The sequence below is a fragment of the Etheostoma cragini genome, chromosome 8 (assembly GCF_013103735.1).
Source record: "Etheostoma cragini isolate CJK2018 chromosome 8, CSU_Ecrag_1.0, whole genome shotgun sequence".
In the NCBI taxonomy this organism is placed as follows: Eukaryota; Metazoa; Chordata; class Actinopteri; order Perciformes; family Percidae; genus Etheostoma; species Etheostoma cragini.
This window is the reverse complement of record NC_048414.1, coordinates 23,953,275-23,974,038: the sequence shown is the minus strand read 5'-3', so window position 1 is coordinate 23,974,038 and position 20,764 is coordinate 23,953,275. Positions and strand designations below refer to the sequence as shown.

Below are 20,764 nucleotides of genomic sequence, written 5' to 3'. Positions count from 1 at the left end.
TGTATACAGGGTGTATATGTATGTATATGTACACATGATGCATGTGTATACACATTTGTATTGCAAACAGACCTAAGTCTGACCTAAGACCTACACAGATAAGAACATCTGCCTCTGCACTACCAAAGTGAACCTAAAATAACTATAAAATATATAACACACACTGTTGTCCAAACCCACACAATCAACAGACAGAGACGGCATCTTGGAACTTTGTGATCAGTACTCTATGGTGATGTCACCAAGTGGTGTCCCATTTCATAGGGGTATGTTTTCACCCCTTAACCCTACCCCTTGGTTTCAAGGGCCAAGGGGTAGGGGTAAGGGCCAAGGGGTAGGGGTAAGACGGGGAAATGGGATTCAGCCTTAGTCTCTAAGGAAAATGTGACACAGTGCCATGCAAAAGTGTTAACACATAACGACCAATTTGACACAATGTTCTAATATTTAGCAATTTTATTTTCTTACCTGTTATTTTGGGTTCTAATCTGTGCCGATAAATTACCAATTTCTTCTCTGGGGACTACCAATGTTAAACTAAACAACCGTACTCCTGGTGTCCCTCTGACAGATTAGAGACTCAGCCAAAGGCGGGAGTCTGGCATAAAAACCTCCAACTAAAACTACTTTTCTGTTAACCCTTTCCTTGACGGGGTTACATGTGCAAAGCATTGGCAACAGACATACAGGATATTAAACCTGTTTAAAGCTCTTGGAACCTGTAATTTTTTGTCCTCTATCACTAATGAATGCAATGAGTGCAGTATTTAACCATTTACTGTCATTACAGTGCAATATTTATTTATTATTAATACTTAACCATTTAATTTTATTACAGTGCAATATTTTATTCTCAATTCACTTAATCTCATTACTGTGCAATAATTAATACTCAGGATATTTTGTTTTGACACTGTAAAGGAGTTGCTTAAATCTTGTTCCATAGGTACTGCACTTGTGTATACTGACAATAAAACCATTCTATTCTATATAACAGACATGTTTGCAAAAATCTAAATTAAAAACATTTATTTTTTTAAATCATTTTTAGGGGGGCTGAGATGGAATTGAATGGGGCTTAAAGGGTCTAAAATTGCCTGTGGTAAGGGAATCCATATCATGAATGAAAGCAGCAACCTTCCTGTAAGACTGCAGGAAAATGAGATGGATTTGTCTGGCAACTGTGGGCTTAAGATGGAACATGCTGTAAAGTTACTAACAGAGTTTTGGTGTGATGATGAATAGGAACATTCTGAACTAGGAAAACATGCAAAATGTCACTGGTGTTCAAATACAGTTTTCTTGTATCATAGAATCAATGCTGTATGTCAAAGAGCAAACTTACTTTACACCAGCTTGACAGGACCTTGCTGAAATTATTGTGGATTCCATTGTCTCATGTAGAGTCTGAGGTGCATCCTGGCCGGCTGTTGTGCTGGTGTCAGAAGCAGACTCAGGGCTACAGAGGGGTCAACGTCATCAACCTTACATCTTCCTGGAAGAGCGGCCTGGCCTTCTGCGCGCTCATACACCACCAGAGGCCTGAGCTCATGTAAGAACATGCACAAAAGCACACACAATCTAGTCAGGAAACATATGAAATGTTTTTTTGTTGGCTTGTTTGGCTTGTGAAGAGTCTGAGCTTTCCAAACTGGCAATCTTTGAACTGAGCAGCTTAATATTATGAATGAGCAGGACACAATTCCATTCTATTTTAAAGTAGTGTGTAGATAGTCAGTTCTCAGTCAGTTAGTTAAGCTTTATTTATTCAGGAAATATAATTGAGATCACTTAACTGCTGATTAATCTCATTCAATAACAGGCTATTATACAGTCATCACTCTGACCTTTTTTACTCAGTCCGCTCACACACAACTGAGAAAGCAAATAAGTGTCAGAGTGATCGGTTGGAATGACATCATTTCTTTGAGGAGCTCTCATTGTGTGGACTCAAACACATATCGTCTTAATCCTTGCCATAGCAGGTAGCTTTGATTCCACACACACTGTACTTGTGTATGGATATTGCTTGTATGGTTTGTGTTAATCAACCAGTCTGTTCCCCAGAGAAAGATTCCTAGTTATTTGGCACTTCCTCAGCTTTACTATAATACCACATAAAGTACATGCATGCATACATGCTTAATATTAGCCTTTTACCATCCTAAATGTATGCAAACTAACATGCCAAACAATCTTCGTGAATTGTTGCTATGTTTAAATGGTAAACATGCTAACATTAACTGCTTATATGCTATATTTGAGCTTGTTAACATTTTATCATTAGCATTCACCTCAAAGAATAGTTAACGCTGACAAAGCTTAGGCTACATCCACATTACTAAGTTTTATTTTGAACCGGCTTTAAAAAAAAAAAACTTTTACAATTGTGTCAGAATCTACACTTCTACTAACACGTCTCTAAACACAAAAGGCATGGGTTTCCAAGGTTGGCAACACTGCCAAGAACTGCATCCACACGGGCAGCACCAATCATCTCTGCTGAATAATCCATGTCCCTTAAAACTCATTGCTGTCCAAAATTGCTTCCCCCTCACAGACATCAAGGAATCTGCTGCTGGTAGGCTACGGAGTCTAATAAAACATTGACAACTTTAAACAATGTACAGTTATAGACTTCAGATCAGGTATCATCAAATAAGAACTTTACATCGTTTTTAAAAAGTACTTTGTGTTAAAAATTATTTTTCCTTGTGGATGCAATTCTCGGCAGGGATGCAGAACTTGGCACAGCACCTCTAACTCTGCTGAATCATCGCAAATCCCTCGAACAATAGCTTGTCTTCTGCACATGTTAGCAGAAGTAGCATTATAAAATTATATATTTATTATAATAATTAATACAGAGTTGGGAAGTTACAAAGTACAAATACTTTGTTACTGTACTCAAGTAGATTTTTCAGATATATTTACTTTACTATTTATTTTTTGGGCGAATTTTACTTTTACTCCTTACATTTTCACACAAATATCGGTACTTTCTACTACTTACATTTTACAAAATGTGCGCGTTACTTTAGTTTTTTACAAAAGGTTGTCTATCAGGTGTGATGGCGGACCCACGCCTCACACCGCGAGCGGGCTTGCATGGCACACAAAGAAAAAAAGTGAAAGAAAAAGAAACTAGCTCTCCTTAAATAAGCTATATGTTTTAGGCCTATTTGCAGACAGTCATTTAAAATGTAGCCAATGGCATATAAAGAATAAAGAGTATTTTTTTCAATGTCCACTGTAGTTTCTCTGCGTGCGCTCTAGTAACATGTGTCTGGTCCAGGTAGCTTTGTCATTTACAAGGCTACATTTACTTTTATTCTTTAAGAAAATTTCCAAGCCTGTACTTTGTTACTTTTAGTTGGGTAAAGAAGTTAAATCAGTACTTTTTACTTTTACCAGAGTATTTTTTATCACAATTATCTGTACTTCTACTTGAGTACGGGAAGCAAGTACTTTTGCTCTGATGGTGTGTGTGTATGTATGTATGTGTGTGTGTGTGTGTGTGTGTGTGTATGTATATATATATATATATATATATATATATATATACAGTATATATATATATATGTGTGTGTGTGTATATATATATATATATATATATATATATATATATATACACACACACACACACACACACACGCGCACACATACATACATACATACATACATGTATATACTTGTGTATATATATATATACACATATATAGCGATACATCACATTAATGTCACAATTGCACATTTTTCTATATTCGAAATGTCCCTTGATTTCTTTTTCGTCATTTTTTCTTCTATGTAGATGCACTTCCCTACAAAATCATCGCAGTAGACGAGAGTGATTTATTATTTCCAAACAGAGCTAATAATGTCATCTTTTAAAAATGACGTTTTTTTTTCATATTGCAATATACAGTATATTGCAGGGGAACAAAATATTGCAATGCAAGATTCCCAAAATGGTGGTTCTGAAATGATATGAGTATAAAGTAAATATATATTCCTATAACTAAGTTACAAATAAACCATTAACATTAAATCCCAAATTAAGTAGACAGCATTTAGTTCATACAAATGTACAGTTGCTGTAGATCTAAATTCTTGCCAGTTATGGGCATACATAGGTAACATAGAAGAAAATCCGACAGACATTTAATGCCCTAGGTATACAGACAGTATTACCATGGTAATGCTGCCGCCAGCTGGTAGGGGCAGTAATTTTCAACTGTACCCACTTTCACTTATCTACGGTTCCGTAAAGTCTATACGCGATCAGATCTTCGTGATTTTGATAAAGACGGTACAGTGGAACGTTTGCCTTTAACACAGCAACAGTAATACCCTAATATACCATTGTTACTGAGATTAAACTACATTCTCAGTTATTTTTGAACTGAATAATAAATTCAATAAACAGAAACATAACTCCTGCAGCGCACATGAACAGATGTGTAATATTAGCTCACGCATAAAATAGCAAACTCATGAATAAGCCTGCTGTTGCTAACATACATTCACAGACCCTACCTAACATTGTTGCGTATCCACAGAAAACGGTCAAATAATTCCATTAAATTAAATTGTATTTATATAGCGTTAAAGCTAAACAACAGTTATCTCATTTCGCTTTTCATAAAAGAACAGGTCTAGACCGTACTCTGTGATGTTCTTTTACAGAAATCCAACAATTCCCACCAAGTGGCACTAGGCCACAGAAGCAAGGAAAAACTTCCTTTAAGAGACCGAAACCTTAAGCAGAACCATGGCGCAGGGTGGGCTGTCATCTGCCTCGACCGGTTGGGGGTGAGAGAAAGAGAGAGAGACAGACAGACAGACAGAGAGAGAGACATGAAGAATTGTAGCAAAGGGTACATGGAGGCAGCAGGTGACTCCAACCACAGATCCAGACTCCACAGCTCCAGAGCCAGAAACACCTGCAAGAAACGATAGGAGGAGAGAGGCAAGAGAGCACAAGACTCCGGGAAATGGAAGAAGTTAAGTTAGTAACATGCATTAATGGGATGAGGTTGCATACAGAGGGAGAGAAGGAGGTGGATAGAAGTGCTCGGTGCATCAAGGGAAGTCCCCCAGCAGTCTATGCCTATACCAGCCTAACTAAGGTATGGTTCAGGACTCTCCTGAGTCAGCCCTAACTATAAGCTTTATCAAAGAGTCTTGAGCCTACTCTTAAATGTGGACACGGTGTCTGCCTCCTGAACCCAAACTGGAACCTGGTTCCACAGGAGAGGAGCCTGATAGCTGAACGCTCTGGCTCCCATTTTACTTTTGGAGACTCCAGAAAACACAAGTAACCCTGCATTCTGGGAGCGCAGTGCTCTGGTGGGTACTATGAGTTCTTTAAGACAAGATGGTGCCTGGCCATGGAGAGCTTTGTAGGTGAGAAGGATTTTAAATTCTATTCTGGATTTTACAGGAAGCCAATGCAGAGAAGCTAAAACAGGAGAGATGTGATCTCTTTTCCTGGTTCTTTGGTTTATGGACTTTTTCGAGCAGCCTAATAATAAAGAATTGCAGTAATCCAGCCTAGAAGTAACAAATGCATGGACTAGTTTGTCTGCATCATTTTTAGACAGGATATTCCTGATTTTTGCAATAAGTAAGTAGGTGAAAAGGCGGTCCTTGAAATTTGCTTTACGTGATTATTAAACGACATGTCCTGATCAAAGATAACTCCAAGATTCCTCACAGTGGTGCTGGAGGCCAGGGAGATGCCATCCAGAGTAAGTCTCTTTGGATAATGCGTCATGGAGGTGCTTGGGCCCCAGAACAATAACTTCAGTTTTATCTGAGTTTAACATTAGAAAATTACAGGTCATCCAGATTTTAACTTCCTGAAGGCACATTTGAAGTTTAGCTAACTGATTAGTTTCATCCGGCTTGATCAATAGCTATAATTGAGTATCATCTGCATAACAATAAAAGTTTATGAATTGTTTCCTGATAATATTGCCTAAAGGAAGCATATATAAAGTGAAAAAGATTGCGAGGCAATTAGGAGGTCATTAGTAATTTTCAAAAGTGCTGTCTCTGTGCTATGATGAGCTCTAGATCCTTACTAAAAATCCTCAAATAAGCTGTTGCTATACAGAAAGTCACACAGCAATGGAAGGTTGGATGTAGGTCTACAGTTGGCTACAACATCTGGATCAAGGTTGAGCTTTTTCAGAAGAGGTTTGATTATAGCTACTTTAAAGTACTGTGGTACATAGCCTGTTATTAAAGAAATATTGGTAATATCTAGTAGAGAAGTGTTGACTAAGGGTCAAACTTCTTTAAATACCCTAGTTGGAATGGGGTCTAAGAGGCAGGTTGATGGTTTGGATGAAGAAATAATTGAATTAAATTGATAAAGATCAAGTGAAGCAAAGTAGTCTGAACATCTGGTTTTACAGCGGTGTCTAAGGTTCCTGAGTTTAGAGATTAGTCAGTGCCAGATAAAGGCAGGTCTTTGTGAACTTTGTTTCTAATAGTTATAATTTTATCATTGAAGAAGCTCATAAAGTTGTTACTACTAAGAGCTATGGGAATACTTGGCTCAGTAGAGCGGTGACCTTCCGTCAGCCTCTCTACAGTACTGAAAAGAAACCTGGGGTTGTTCCTATTTTCCTCTATTAATGACGACTAGTATGCTGCTCTGGCATTATGCAGGTATAAGTGTAATAATTAGATTCTTTTTAGCGTGTTTTCACATTTGTTTGATGAAGGATCTGTTCTATTTAGGATACTGTATGTATTCTATATTTTATGTGTATATTCTCAATATTTGATATTATCATTGTTACCTTTTTTTATATATCTGAATGTATATACTTTGGCACATTATATATGTGTGTGTGTGTGTGTGTGTGTGTGTGTGTGTATATTTATATATATAAAAAAATTATTTTAACAACATAAGTGAAAGATAAAATTATATTTCTCAATTCTCAATCCACTTAAAAGAATATGTTACTATTGCAATTACAACAGGAAACACATTTTTTAGGTGTACAATCTCCACCTCCAACATTTTCAAAAGACACTGAATACAATTCTTCACAAAATATAAAAATATAAGTTATCACAACGCAAAAAAAAGTAATCACTTAGTAATAGTATAGTAATTCTGCAAACTTCTGCACAAATAACAAACATGTTTGTGTGTTCTTTTTGCGGTGGACGCTCAAAGGGGGTCTAGCCAGGGGTGTAATTTAATGTAGAACCGCCTGTGGCAGTATCCCCTTTTCTCTATAATCTCAACCCACCATCTTTCTCTCTTGCCAGCGCCATAAATACCATGTTTGTTTCAAGAAACAATTTAAATTCACACACTAACTTCCCCTCACTATTGTACTTTCTCAGTGACTATGACTCTCTTAACGAGGAGGACATGGCGGGAAACAACCAGTTGGCGTTTGACTTGGCCGAGCAAGAGTTTGGCATCCAGCCAGTGACAAGAGGGAACGAGATGGCTGCAGAGGCTGAACCGGACAAGCTGCTGATGGTTCTCTACCTCTCTAAATTCTACGAGGCCTTCTGCAACTCCCCAGAAAACAAAAACGGTAAGGCTCCTTCACACTTCTGTCACAGAAAATCAAAACATGCTGATCAACTTATTTCGTTAGCTGCTGTAAAGCAATTACGCATATACCTTACACTGAGTGTCATAATGTAAAAATAAGAGAATAAATTCAGGAGTTAAACTCTAGTTAAATGATATTTAAAGTCCAAAACTAAATGTAAAGTAAATTTAATTAATTATGGGAGGGTGGTGTTTTCTGGTAGAAGTGAATGGTAATGGGTGGAGTAATATCTGTTGTGGAATAGAATGATAGCTAAATAGTTCTTTTTTTAAGATTAGTTTTTGGAGCTTATCCGTTTAATAGTTAGTGACATGATAGACATGAAAAGGGGAGTTAGATTGGGGATGACAAACGGCAAAGGGCAGCAAGTCAGATTCAAACCAGTGCCGCTGAAGGACTCAGCCAACATGGGGTGAACGCTTTTACCGGGTCAGCTAGAGGTGGCCTCATAGCTACATATTTCTAATGAAGTTTCACTTTTTCAATAGTTAAAGGCGTACATTATGTTTCAATTTTAGGTCTAGGTAATGGTAGTCTCCTGCTGGCACTCAATATATTGAATGCGAAGGACAAAAGAAGCAATCCGCTGGATAATTGATATAGCAGTTTTCGTTGTCGTTATTCTTAAATGTAAGGTCTGTTGTCATTAAATCCTTGGATCTAACTGTACAGGACTTGAAACAAAAACATGAACACAACACCCCTATAACTAGCATCCGAAATACAAAAGAATTCAGGGTCAATGCCTCTCATCAACCCAAGTTTGACAAAAAAAAATCACTAGTTTACTAACTCACTTCAGCATATGTAAAAGGGATCCAGTAATGAAAAAATCAGATGGGGAAGCACTTGGGCAAGCTATACAGTGCAACAAAACATATTTACGAAGCCAGTGTGTGATGTCTGTCTTCACTTCTAGAGTTGAAGACAAGTTTTAAGAAACTAAAAAGGTCATATTGAGGCTGCTTAAAAACTCAACTGCTTTGGACACATCTTGTCTTTTTAAAGTCTGTTAAAATCAGAAGACAGGGGCACACTGCTAGCTCACCTGGTTAAGCATGCGCCCCATGTACTAAGGCCCAGTCCTTACGTTAGCGGCACACGTTCAATTCCGACCTGCGGCCCTTTGCTGCTTGTCATCCCTCTTTCTCTCCCCCATTTCGTGTCTTCAGCTGTCCCACTAAAACAGTGTACAGTAAATTTTTAAGTATAGACCCATTTGAAATAACTGAGGCTTGGGGACTATTTTTATCTACCGAATGAGCTAGAGTTGCACATTACACAACCGTGGTAAGGTAATTCCCTGCCAGAGCCATGACTGGTATGAGTGCTATGTCTGCTTAACTCGAGGCCTTCAGCTGGTCACACTGCTGCTGTAAGCTCCAGCTTTAGCCTCGTTTCCCTTCTAGTGCTTTAATGTTAATGTCCTGCAAGTGACTGTTGTCCCCACACTGCTTTCACCTTGGAGGAATCCACACCTCTGAAAGGCTGGGGAAATAATACTGTGTACTTTTAGTTATCCATTTTCACAATTAATTTGCTGAGAATTTACTTGCAAACATTTTAGCAGCTTAAAGGGGAACACCACCTAAATTCCAATATGTTATTTCAGTGTCTTAGGAAAGTTCAATCAATATTAGGGAACATGAGCAACTCTCACCAGAAACCAGAGAAGTAGGTCTCAAACTTCTGATTTCATTAAGTATAAAGTCTGGAGCTGTCCCATAGACAATCAATAAGAGACCCAATGACCCACCAATATGGACCCACCAGGTTTTTTTCATACCAATTGAGCTTTATTCTATTGTATTATCCTCAGTTTTGAAACAGAAAATGTACTCATATACTTAGAACATTCCCCTGGGTTGTTTTTGGTGTCTCTGTTATAAACAACCACTATGATTTGAAACTGTTACTGTGTATTTATGCATCTTAAATGAGTTTGTCAGGATCTATGATCAATGCTCTTTGGCCTTAAGTTTCAGTGGTGGACTTGGTGACAGCTGACAAATCAGCTGTGGAAGGAAAGTGAATGTTAGGCTTGATATATTTTAGAGGAGAAAATGTGTGCCTCTTGTCCATTCTCTTGTCTTGATCCTGTGAGGCTGATATATGGCATAGCATACTGTATTGTACATCTAGTGTGTGGTAAAGTTGGATGGTAAACAGTAGGAATTTTAACAAGAAGATGGCATCTAAAACAGTGAAAATGTGAGAATGAGCAACGCATAAAAATACACCAGTGTTTCATTTCTAAATCTAGATCATGTCAATAATTAAGCATATATCATGAAATTTTGGCAATGTGTCATATTCTAAATGGGAAACCTTGGCCTTTAATTTCACAAGGATCCTTTTCTCACGTTTTAGTGTTCTCTATCTTCTTGTGAGACTAAATAGTTTGAAGTACATTGTTCTCAAAATAAATAAATAAGCTTAATATGATTGTATAATGTTTGTTTGTATTCCAGGTTCAAGAGAACCACATGAGATTGGTGAAGGATATCTAGCTGAAAACAACTACAAACTGCTGAATCTGCCTCAGCCAAAGAAGAGGATACCCAGGGTAAAGGCAAATGTTTCAATTAATTCTCTCTCTCTCTGACATTTAGTTTATGCTTTCATTGCGGATTAATGAATCAATCTCTTCCCACCTTCCTCAAGACCTTTTACATTTATCCAAAGTACACTATTCAGTCATTGAAATCTTGATTAGATAACCTAAACCTAACAGAAATCAAGGTATTGTTTGTAATAACCAGTGTTGGGCAAGTTACTTCCAAAATGTAATACATAATAGATTACAAGTTACTGTCATTTGTGAGTAATTAGTTATATTACAATTTTACTGTCTCTGAATTGCGAGTTACTTTCACCAAAATGACAGCGTATGACTTTGCAGGTAGCTTGTGAATTTCACCACAGGAGTCTTATCTAAAGTCTCATCTTTATTCATTTTAATACCCTACATCATTATTCATATTTTAGATTATTAATCTTATTTTGCTAAGTAAAATGTAGGCTACATTAGACCTACTTGACTCCAAATTGTAGTAGACTAGTATAATAAAGTAGGAGAAAATGAAAAACCTCAATTGAAGGTTCTTTACGATTGTATTGAAGAATGGTATAGTTACTTTCCACCGATGATAAAACGTTAATTCCCGACATGTTAACTGTCAGTTGCTGACGTACCTTCACATGTTGGAACACAGATGTTGTTTGTACCGTCTCTGGTTCTGGCTCTAACCACAGGAACAGTGACGAGACAGCACCTCGCTTCAACGGAGCATAATAACTCCTGAAAATAATGGGAGTATGCCTATGTCAATCTCACAAATGTTTCTGTTTTTACAGTCGGCTAAAGTATCGAATTCCAGCAACAGGAAATTACACTTAAAAGACTTTTTTTTTTTTCTGCCGAAATGTTTTGCAGTTTTGGTGAATTCTAAAGAGAAAAAGATAACACCACTTAATGTCATGTTAAAATGCGTTACTAAGATTGTAATGGGTATAATATTACCAAAATTGAATTGGTAATGCGTTATGTGCGTTACCGCAAAAGGAAATGCATTACTACAATTGCGTTACTTTTGTAATGTGTTATTCCCAACAGAGGCAATAAAGATTTTATCTGATTACAAACGCTAGCCATCAATCTGAACAATGATTATAGTGATTGTAGTCTGCTCACATAAATTTTAGTGTATAGGTTGCAGCTTCAGCTTTTACAGTGATCACTATCTTGGTGGTTCTTTGCTCATTTGAACACAGAGGATGATCCAGATGGAAATGTATACAGATCAAAGTCTCTGTGAATTAATCTTTATTGTGGTGTCTATTGTCACAGCATGAAAAGAAACTGGAAGACAATTTTGTTAACAAGAGACGACGAAAGGCCCACAACTTCGTCACAGGGGTAGGTTCAACAGGCGATCTAAAATGTTTCAGTTGTTTTAGATAATAATGGACCATCCGGGTTTTTCCTGCATAGAGGAATTTTTGGCAACCCCGAATGAGGTTTTAGTTAGCCCTAAAGGAAAATCACTACACCAAAATAATTACAATTGGGAATAAAAATAACAATTTAAACCTTTCCAAATGTGTTGAATAGCAATTTACCAAACAAACCGTTGAATAACAGAACATAAACTTGAATACAAGCACCAGCCTCAGTTTTATTGTCAAGACTCAGGCTGTACCACACTCTGTGATTTTTAGTGGTAGTATTTAAATATTAGTAATATTTTTTTTAAACAATTTTGGTGAGTGGGGTTTCATTTGCTCAAGCATAATTAACATTTTGTTTATCAAATTGTCAGAAATAACAGGAAAACACATAGATATCTGTTAAATAAAGTAACACAGACTTATTTCCTTTACTGTATTTGGACCAATCATGCTTATTGCCATTTGTAGTCACCCTCTAAAGGCTCATTCTAAGTCAGAAAAAAAAAACTGACCATAGTACCTGCATTGTTTTTGTGAACACACAACCTCATTATCTTTCTGACATAAGTCCAAAACATCATAAGCGAAACTTTGCTCTGTGTGATACAGTATGTGGCTCAAATTGACCCCAGTACCTTCTATTATTTCCTTCTCTCTTAACTCTATATTTCACTCTGTTACCCTGGCATGGCAACAGTTGTCTTGTCATAGTGTATCCCCTGCTGGTGAGGCTGGGGAGCTGCGGGAGAACAAGGTCCGCTCCATGGCTACTCAGCTGCTGGCCAAATTTGAGGAGAACTCCTCGACATTAAAGGTATGTAGCAAGGTGAAAGACATATCAGATATAATTTTTTTTTAATGAAATTGGCCCCCAAACAGCAAAGATTAATATTTGAAATAACCAAAACTTTTATGAAATTCATCATTATATTCATTCTAGAAAGGACTGGTTTTATACCGTCAGTTTCTTTTTTAGACCCACCAGAGATTTGACTTGGATTTTGATTATTATTTTCATGGAATTATTTGCTTTCATTACAGCTGACTAACTGGAAGCAAAAAAATAAATAGCTAATGTTGAAAATTTGAAACCACTTTTCAGTCATTGAAATCTTGTAGTACTCTTTAAAGAATATTTTTTTATTTAGTTAGTTTGAATATACGGTCTACAAAAAAAATTCTCCCTCTTGTATTTTATGAGGATTAAGGGCTTGCATCATAAAGTATGACTAATAGATAGGACAGAGGTCTGATTACTTCTATTCAGACTTAGCTGCTTATCCTAGTTTGACTTGAATTTTTAGAGTTTATGAACTTGCATGGACCCAACAGTTCTAGAGCAAGCAAAAGCGCAACAGTGGCGAGGAAAAACTGCCCTTTAGGCAGAAACCTCAGACAGACCCAGGCTCTTGGTAGGCGGTGTCTGACGACTGGTTGGGATTAGAATGAAGAGTGGCAATAACACTCACAAAAAAAAAAAGTACTACTAAATAGTAGTTTGTAGTAGTTCTTTGTAGCATAGCAGGGCACTGTGCAGCGTTACAAGGCACAGCGGGACATAGCTGGGTACCGCAGATCTTAGCAGGATGTAGCAGGGCACCGCAGAGCATAGCAGGATGTAGCAGGGCACCGCAGAGCGTAGCAGGATGTAACATGGCATTGCAGGACGTGTAGCGGGACCATGGCGACAGCTGTTACCCTGATTTTTGCGCCTCCCTGATCCAAAGAAACATGCTGGGTGAAAAGGAGACTTTGATGACTTAAACAGAAGCATTTTTTGTGATTAATGATTTTTTTAACATACAAAACTTACAACCTTTCAAGATGATATTCAATAATGGATCCATATAACTTTAACTAGGTCTGGGGAGGGAATAAGATATCCAGATAAACAATACTTTGCTTTGGCCACTGAATTGCACCTGATTGGAAGGCTGTTAGGGGGCAATAAGGTTTTAAAATTAATGCTTCTGACTTAAACCAAAATTACCGTCTAACCTGAAAAGTTTAACAAAGAATCAATGATGTAAACACCATATTGATCTGCTTGGTTCAGACACAAAAAAAAATGTATGATCCGCATAAAACGTGTGCACTACCCCTCATACCATTACTCCTGGGAAGTTAGTCCCCCGTCACCTTTCCCCAATTTCCTCTATAGTCAAATCTGTATCAAGGAGTTCTCTTTTCTCTTCTGTCAGTTTGGAAAGACCTAGTGACTCTATAAAGAAACACATTTCAACATCAGTAGAGGTAGATAACGAGCTGTAAAAACATCTCCAGGATTGGATCTAACTGCAGAAATAGTGGAAGCTGATTTCCTCTGTTTTAAGTATCTAGAGAATAATTTTCCTTCTTTGTCTCCCGATTCAAAATAATTTTGTCTTGCTCTGATTAAATTAAAAATCAACCTTCTGAGATAAAATATTATTATATTGGTATTTTATTTGAGTCAAGTATATCATGCCATTCTGTGACATTTTTTGATAAATCAAAACAGAAGCGTTTAATGCTGTCTTGATCGAGGTAAATTTGGATTAGGCAGTACAGTTTAACCACAGCGCCATTCCAAACTCTAAGGGTCTGTGTATTCTACAGGAGGCATATATCTCTTGCTGAAGCTGTCAAGTTTGGGTTATGCTTGTCTCATCACACAAAATGTTTTTCCTGGAAACTCCTGGAAAATAGTATCACCTTTTGCTATGTTTCCCAACAATAACTTTATTTTACTATTTACAATCAGCATATTTGTCCCAAAAAAGCATACTCATGAACAAGAGGCTCATGCTTGTGACAGCGCGAGATCGAAACATTGGATGGCCTCTTCCTCGGCTGAACTGTAGCCTTAGCTAGCTCAAATGAAATAGCAGTGTTGGTTAGCTACAGTGACAGCTCCAGTTAAAGATTAGCTGAGGACAAAGCTTCTTGTCCATAAGTATCCTGTTCTTTCTTTTGGGTGGAAATATGGTTGGCGGGCATTGTCCAGTTCCTGGAACTGCTCACAACTAGGTCCGTAGATTATCTTGAGTAACCTGGCCATGATTTCTGTAAAGAGGCATTGCTGGTGTGTTTTTCAAATGTGTTTTTGTGGCGCCTTTAACATCCTAAGCCAAATGCAATCTAGTTTCATTTGTATTTGAGAGAAGGCAGACATCTCTACAACCAAGGTCTCTCACACTAAGCAACTCACACTAAAACAATCTGATTGTTTTGTGTGTCATTGATAAATAGCATTAGAGGTTAAAAGAAAAAGGCGTATTTTTAATTTTGTGGTGAACTGTCCCTTTTTAAAATGGACTATGTATGTCAAGGTTAGTGCAGCACCTTCACCATAATGTAATGTTTGCATCTAAATCACTCCCATTTTATTGACTACTATTCTGTTCCTAACTTCCTTAAATACCTGTATTTTATTGCCAAATCATGTGCTATTTATTTCCAATCTCTTAAGACTTTTTCCTCTCCTTAAATTTTCTTTCCTTTCCGGTCCTTTTTCCTTTCCTCTCAACCTTGCATCAGTCTGTTGAGGAGCCATCCGATCCCTACTTTTCCCCCCCTCCGTCTCTTTCCACCACCGCACATCCTCTCTTAAAGGAGGAGGAGGAGGATGAGGACCAGGAGAAGAGGGAAAACCCACGTTTTGCAAAGCCCAAGAATGTCCCCCCTCCACCTCCTCAACCTTCTCCTCGACCAAAGTGGCAGGTATACCTCCTTCTAAACACTCATTCTCTTGTGGATTTGATTGGATGGGTTATATTGTTGATTAACAGCCATTTGTGGCACACTTATTTATCAAGCTTGTAGTCTATATCCTCAACCTTCCCCTTCTGTATGTCCTTTTTTTCGACCGTATTTCTGTTATCTTTTTTTCTATTAACTGCTCCTCAGATCTCTTCAGAGTAAATCCAGACAGTAAGTTAACTATCTGTAGTGCTCCCAAGATGACTTTAAAGAAATGCCAATCAACCAGAGCATGTTTTTCTCCCATCCCAGAATTATGTGTGGAGTGGCCAGACCCTCCTTCTGGTTTGCCAGAGGAGGGTCTGGCAAACCAACACAAGCTTGACAGTTTTTCTTACATATTTTTAAAGCTGTGAGTTTTATTTAAACATTACAGATAAGTACCTCATACATACATAATATACTTACTATAAACCCAGAACCGTCTTGTTTCCTCTGGCTCCTTCTCTCTTCTTCCTGTTTCCAGCCGTCAATCTACCTCCGCCTACTGGAGAATCCCAGTGCTGTGGCTCAGCAAACCACTTTCCTCTATTCCCCTGCATCTTTCTACCCTCAGAGTGGCTACAGTCATTCTCCTTCACCTAATGGTCAATTAAGTCCTCCCCGCTCACCAAGCCCTAATGTTACTGAACATTACTACACAGAATGCACCTCTACAGATGTGACAAACAGCCATATAGCTGCTTCTACTCTCTCTGCTTCGGATGTTGACCATTCTTTGGTGAGGTCAGAGGAGTCAATGCAGAAGGTGAATTTCAAGCCAGTTCTGTCAATATTTCTTATCACAACTTTTACGAACAATTTGCTTACAACTCTTTTTTTGCTCTTGTCTGATTTTTTTTTTTTACCACCTGCTGTCTAGCAGAATAAAGACCAGAGACTGTCTACTAAAGAATTTTATGGGAGGAGTATAAAAGATAGAGCGGTCCTCCTCTCCTCCATGTTTCCTGGGTCCAACAAACCTCCTGCTTCTCTTTCTGAATCAAAGGTTATTCATTGCACCAACATGTTCATGCTTGACTATTGACATAGTTTAGACTACTGCATGCTCATAACAGTGTGCTATATATACTTGTCAATCAATTCATGATTGTGTAAAAAGTGCAGCAGTGTTTCATTTACAATCAATTCTATATTCATGTACAGTTAGAGTGCTTTATTTGTTGGGACTATGACATTCAGATTGATTGTAAAAGTTTTCAGCACAAAATGAACCGATTTGTATTGTTTAAAAGTTTTATGATCTTATCTACTTGATAAAAACATTTGAATATATGTTTTTAATAATGGTACTTACTACCTAAAATTGACCAAAATAAATTCAAAGAGGGGAATTCAGACCAAAGAAATTCAGTTGTATTCAAATTCCAACCCCACGTACTAATAAAGAAAGAGTAGCAATTCCAGACTCATCTCATGAAATGGCGTACGTATGACACGCCAATTCGTATGCCATTATTGCCGTGTTAACAAGACTCATTGTTTGCCCTCTTTTGTCTTTATATCACCTTGCGATGGCCTGTGAATTGACGCCCTGGCGAGTAGTAAAAAATCAGTGTAGGGAGGTTGTTTGGTAAGGTGGATGGGTAAAACACAGGACTTTCACCCAGGTCACGTTTCCTAAACTCAACTGTTGGTTTGTTTTTTACTAAAGCCAACCCCATTCTTCTTTCCCTAAACTCAAACAGTTATTCGTTTCTTAAACCCAACCTTGTGTCACGTTTCAATTTAATTTAATTTATAGTATCAATTCAAAACAAGAGTCCTCTCGAGACACTTATGGAAACCAATAGAGTAGGTCTAGACCACACCCCGTAATTTACAGTTCTAGTAGTTCCCTCCAGTGTAAACAACAGTGCCACAGTGGCGAAGACAAACTCCCTTTTAGGAAGAAACCTCGGACAGACCCAGTTTTATTCTCGCGATAACACCCCAAGTGGCAATAACATGGCAAGTGGTGTGTATGTTTACACGCGGATGGCTCAAAATGCGTACAGATAACTCAGCGCTTAAGAATGTCAGCGTGTATGTTGATGCAAAGTCGTAATGTCATATTGGCAAATTCATTAAAAAAAATGTGGTATTCAATTGCTGCTAAAATTCAAATCATTATGGCTATTATTTGCATTAATCTGTATATAGCTTGTTACAGAACTCTAGTGTTTGTCAACTAAATCATCTATAAATGCTGTTGACCATTAAGCAGTACATGCTTAATGGTCCCATGAAAAACAGTGAAAACCAGACATCTTTTCTTTTTTATTTGCTTTGTAAGGTTCCTCTTTAAAACAAAAGCAAACTGATTTCATTGTCACCGACTTGTCTGTGTGAAATTCCTTAAGCGTTTACTTTGATGTGGTCAAGTTATTTCCCCTCCAGTCTCATCCTTCTACTCTACTCTAAATTTATGTTTGACTCTTCTTCTTTAGGTGGAAATATCTACCTCTTCCCATCCTTCCCTTTCCCCACCTCTTCCTCCTTCTCCTTCTGCCTATGTTTCAAAGAGCCCTTCAGTCTTCCCTGTAGTCCACCCTGTCCCTGACCCCACTGCCCAGGCTGGTTTCTCCTCTGTCCCCCTGTACACTGCTGGACACAAGGAAAAGATGCATAAAGACTCCTCTACTCCTTCATCCTACACTGACTCACTCTCAAAAAATGGGCAAATTTCTTGTCTTGTTGTTGATTCTTCCACATGCAGCAACCCAACATATGCAGCCCACTTTTCGACTTGCTCTGATGAGGGCCAGGAGAGCTCCTCCGCACTCTGTGATTCTAATTGTGAAAATGGACATAGAAGTTTAGCTCCCTCTTTATTGCAGAAGGGAAACTATGAAAGAATACATGAGAGTTCTCGGAATAATCTGGAAAGTGAAAAGGAGAACGTCCAAAAAACTCTGAAGACATTTGATGACAAGAAATTAACCGCAAGTGATCAAATGAAGGTGAAAGTTTCCTTATGCATATCAATAGTAGTAATATTACTGACAGTTCCCCAGTGAAAGCATCCTACTCTCAGACCTTTCCAGATTTAGAGCCGTGCCGAGACGTCTGAAGGGGAAATGAGAATTTGCCATTTTAAAGCACCAGAGCGCTATGTACAGCCTCAGTATAGATGGTAATGCAGGTGTTACTGTTCAATATATTATGATATATAACAAAACTGTAGGCAAGGAGATATAAAAAGCTGTCGTCGTATAAAGAACACCACCATGTGCATAAAATCAGAGTTAAAAAAGTAATTTTCTATGCAGTGAGATCTGCATTCTGTGGGATAACTAAAGTAACATTTCACTTTACTGTATAGCCTAGTAACAATAATAGACCATTTTTTATGATAATTTACTTACTAAGCAGGATCTTATACTCTACATACACTAACTGAAAACATTCAAGACGAGACGCTTGTCCTGTCTGCTGTTGGGGTCTTTTTGTTTACATCCAGAGAACTGCTGTCATCTTGTGTGTATCGGAGAATGACAATGAGTATATAAGCTGTTTGTATACGATGTATTATAATAATATGGATGTGGATACAGCATTCAAGGCAGAGCCCCATCATTCCTATGAGTGTTGCTCAGTGGTCCATGAAGCCACCATGGAGCAAACAATTACCTGGATGATTGCTCTGCTTCTGCATAGTACAGCTCATAGAGCAGGCACATTGGAGACCACTACCGGCTGAGCCGACTACTTCCATCTTAGCGCTCCACTAACTTGTATGGGGATTAAACGATTTAATCGTGCAGCTCTAAAAGACTTTCCAAATGTTATTGTGACATCTACTGATTTACAGATGGATTTTTCACCATGTAATTCTAAAAGCATCACTGAGATGCCAGAGGGCATCACGTGACAGCCTGGGAATTAAAATTCCACCGTTTAGCCCGGATTTGTTCAATTTGGTTTAAAACTCGGGTCACTTCCTTTCTTTCTTGTTAGCATCAAAATGCCCGGCACACAGCTGTGCAACAGCTATAATTCTATCTAAGTCTTTGTGGAACAAAAAAACAATACATATTTATTAATCACGTACTTCTGATGCCTGCGCAAAGGATTGTGTTAGACTAAAAAACGTAATTTCATAGAGGTTGAAGAAGAACATTGTTGGCACTCTGTCTTGTGTAACATTATACAACTGATCTTCATTCTGGTGTTTTATTTAGTGCAATGGGAGCTGCGTTCTTGAGAACCCTAAAGGAAATATTCAAAAGTCAATTGTTCGCTCTGAGAGTTGTCCGACAGGAGCTGCTTGTTACATTAAAGAGGTACTAGTCGATACATCAGTTTAAATGCATGAATTGAGAGTAAATCATGCTTTTTCCGCGTATTCATCTGTCTTCTTTCTAACTCCTGTTTGTGGTTTCCAATTCCTTCTCTTTTCTCCTTCATCCTTCTGCACCTGTGTTTTCCTGGCATTTACCTTAGCGTACAGTCGGAAAGGTATCATCAGCCATAGATGCTAAAGCTCAGATATTGGCCGCCCTGTATGAGACAGATCACAGGCCCAATGCCACACCGGTAAGATGCATGTGCATGTTGCAGAGACAAATCTAACCCAGAGTTAATGGTCTTTTTTTCTTGTTTTAAAAATAGAAGTGACATACAGTTTACAAGTTATGGCAACATCATCATTACGACGAGTATGAAGTGTGATTAAAATACATTCTGTTGATTTCTTTTTTCTATATTTATTTTAAACTTCATTTATTTACTTTTTCAACAAATACAGTGACGAAATGCAGTCCCAACAACTAAACACGCATACTCATACAAACGTGTAGACAAATCAACTCAGAAATGGTTGCTTCACACTTATACCGCAACTCCAGTATACACAAAGTACACATTACCAGTGACCTTCTTTGACTACTGATTTATAGTTTGCCAATATCTGTGGTTTGCTCAGAGTAGGCCAATAATAGATGTTACATGGAAAATGTAGTAACGCATTATGTATTGCAGTATTCAAGATCAGTCCACACAGATGACATGATTAAGCGTAATACATGAAATAATGAGAAAAAAGTAATAAATAGTTTAAAAAGAAAGAATTAAACATTTTGCAGCCCAGTCTGCCCTGATTGTCCAGCGCATGTTCATGAGTCTCTTGATTGTCCGCTGTTTTGTTTCACTCTAAACCCTGAGAATGACTGCAACGGATATATAGCAGGACTTTGTACTGAGAAATATCACCAATAAAGGCTTCTAAACCAAAAAACTACATAACCTGAAATGTTTAAGGAGTAACGTGACCTGGAATTGGGAGAATTTAACAACATTGGCAGCCAATTTTACATATTTTGCTGCTGTTAGCATACAGCTACATGGGACAATGTTAACAAAGCAGTAGCTTAAAAAACACTCCAGTGGTTCTTGCCGGAGATGGCCTCTTGAACTTGCGTAACACTTATGGCGGTTTTCCACTGCGTGGTATCTACTCGACTCGCCTCGGGTCTACTCGCTTTTTTTGGTTTTCCATT

General features: G+C 37.9%; 1 protein-coding gene across 13 annotated transcripts in view; it reads left to right on the top strand.

Moving 5' to 3' along the window:
* mical2b (microtubule associated monooxygenase, calponin and LIM domain containing 2b) overlaps positions 1-20,764 on the top strand; it is an 87,174-nt gene that overhangs the window by 42,049 nt on the left and 24,361 nt on the right. For 10 of the 13 annotated variants that reach the window (XM_034878282.1, XM_034878283.1, XM_034878290.1 and 7 more), the window contains exons 12-22: positions 1,405-1,552; positions 7,372-7,571; positions 10,064-10,158; positions 11,443-11,511; positions 12,241-12,357; positions 15,063-15,245; positions 15,751-16,032; positions 16,147-16,272; positions 17,714-18,226; positions 19,448-19,549; positions 19,710-19,802. In XM_034878282.1, coding sequence (XP_034734173.1) covers positions 1,405-1,552; positions 7,372-7,571; positions 10,064-10,158; positions 11,443-11,511; positions 12,241-12,357; positions 15,063-15,245; positions 15,751-16,032; positions 16,147-16,272; positions 17,714-18,226; positions 19,448-19,549; positions 19,710-19,802 — 1,928 coding nt within the window. The remainder of the gene's footprint in view (positions 1-1,404; positions 1,553-7,371; positions 7,572-10,063; positions 10,159-11,442; positions 11,512-12,240; positions 12,358-15,062; positions 15,246-15,750; positions 16,033-16,146; positions 16,273-17,713; positions 18,227-19,447; positions 19,550-19,709; positions 19,803-20,764) is intronic. The other 3 variants (XM_034878287.1, XM_034878291.1, XM_034878293.1) reach the window with 3 other exon arrangements.